General features: G+C 37.4%; 1 protein-coding gene across 1 annotated transcript in view; it reads left to right on the forward strand.

Annotated features, from left to right (window-relative positions):
* Window positions 1-1975, forward strand: part of LOC104498390 (mast/stem cell growth factor receptor Kit-like) — a gene marked incomplete at its 3' end in the record, with an annotated part of 17348 nt that extends 15373 nt beyond the window's left edge. The window contains exons 10-11 of the mRNA XM_010141763.1: window positions 49-159; window positions 1825-1975. Coding sequence (XP_010140065.1) covers window positions 49-159; window positions 1825-1975 — 262 coding nt within the window. The remainder of the gene's footprint in view (window positions 1-48; window positions 160-1824) is intronic.
* Window positions 1976-2221: the final 246 nt, after the last annotated feature.

A 2221-nucleotide genomic window follows, 5' to 3' on the forward strand; every position in this document is an offset into this window, starting at 1 on the left:
CCTGCTGGTCAGTGTGTTACGTACTGAACATTGTGCTTTGCCTTGCAGCAAGTGCCCATTTAACAGAAAGAGAAGCCTTGATGTCAGAGCTCAAAGTGCTCAGTTACCTTGGAAACCACATTAATATTGTGAATCTGCTTGGAGCTTGCACTATCGGAGGTGGGGTTATCAACAGATTATTGATTATTTCTGTTCCTCTTTTATTGCCAGAAGGAGGAACCTTTTGAAAAATAATCCAGTGCAGCTAAGGATAAAAATTTTAAATACATTTCTTCCTTAGGCAAGTTGTAGATCATTGTGACTATCACCTGTGAATTACTAAACCTAGATTTTAGGCTCATCCTAAAAGCAGTAATGAGACCAATGTAACTGAGGCTAAACAGAAAGGTTGCTGTTATTCTTTTATGTGAGCCGTTGTCCGCTTCCTTGTTGAGAGATGACAAAATGTACAGTGTAAGTCTTTTCCTCAACCACACAGTTTCTCACGAATGAGAAAAGATACATGAGCTGGCTCCTTTTTGGTATCCAAGATGAAGTTAACAGGCCTGTCTTGTATAGTCTTCCAGCCTTCTGTTTAAACTGTAAATGTGTCTGTTAAGGCACCACTGAAGTTACAAATTCTAAGCAGCAAAGTTGAGAAATAGAATTTTCCAGATAAATTATTGCAAAACCTGAATGTTTCACATTTAATATTAAGGTTATAAGTTTGTTTTCATGCACAATAAAAGCTACAAAACAGCTGAAGTGTCAATACAAACTGATACGGTCCTGTATTTTTAATTTATGTGCATTTTAATATGAAAGATAGTGTTGCTTTTTACACAAATACTTGCTCTTTAAGTTTTTGTGAAATTTTTCAAAGAAAAGGAGCTTGTAAAAAGTCATGGTTTTAGATGGAGGCAAAATATTTCTTTCTTTCCTGCGTAATGGTTTAAAAATAGGATGAAACAATTTTGTTTAAGCAGTTGACGAAGTAGACTCACTGGCCTGAATGTATGTCTGTCTCAGCTGAAAAAAATGTGACATCTGTAAGAAAATCCTGCCACAAACACGGCTTTTGCTATTATGAAAGATAAAATTTTTGGCTGCAGAAAAATGGAAATAAACTAGTGAGTCAAAGAAATGGTGGTACAGAATAACCTTACAGATGAAATAACACACAGTGCAATTACATTTTCAAGGGCCATAGCTGGAGTCATTCACTCAGAAAACATATATTTGATCTATAAACATCCGTGCTGGAGATGACTTGATTCTCCTTTCCGATTTCATTTTAATATTCTAAGACCTTGTGCAGTGCAGTTTTCTGTCGCAGCAGGCTGTTCTGTTTGAATGATTTTTCCTATTATACTGCAGAATATAACACTCTACATCATTTCCAAAACATTACTGAACGAGTGTGGAGCTCTACTGTAAACAGAAGTGAATCAAAAGGATTAATGATTGAAGCTTGAATTACTCTAAGGTTTGGAACAAATAACTTCCTTCAGGAAGTGAGCAAAATCAAACAGATGTGTCTGGCCAGAAACATTATCACGTGAAGAAAGAGAAAAAGACTTATTTGTTTAATTTTTGTACAGTGCAATGCTGTTGAGGGGGGAGAAATTAGTTGGGAGTGACACAGCTTTGGCTGGACCATAGTTGCTGATCTGTGAAAGGGAAGATGCTGGGTTACTTTTCTATAACTTTTCAAGTCTAGACAGTGCTAGGCAGTGTGATTTTTAACAGCCCAGCCTGTGTGCTTGGCTGAAGCGATCTTTATGTAAGGCTTTCTGTTTTAAAAACAATACTCATCTGCTTTCTAAACCTCATGCACATCTACAGGTCCCACTCTGGTCATTACGGAATATTGCTGCTATGGTGATCTTTTAAATTTTCTGAGACGGAAACGAGATTCATTTATTTGTCCAAAACATGAAGAACATGCAGAAACAGCAGTTTATGAGAACCTTTTGCGTCAGGCAGAACCTGCCGCGTAAGTATGACAAGCTGAAATATACTTGTGTTTTTAGAGGATTGGGAAGGAGGAGATACCAAAGTTTATTAAGGATAAGAGATGTGGAGAAACCTTTCGTGCAGCAGGCTTTGACGGTTCTTTGCTGTGCAAGGAAACAATTTTAATTGAAGAGACAATTTGTACAGTGGGCGGTTTATTCTGACTGAGCATGATTGATTGTATATACTCTCTGTTTTCCCCACGACAAGGAAAGAGCTTGCGTGC

This window comes from Buceros rhinoceros, unplaced genomic scaffold (assembly GCF_000710305.1).
Source record: "Buceros rhinoceros silvestris isolate BGI_N320 unplaced genomic scaffold, ASM71030v1 scaffold48128, whole genome shotgun sequence".
NCBI lineage: Eukaryota > Metazoa > Chordata > Aves > Bucerotiformes > Bucerotidae > Buceros > Buceros rhinoceros.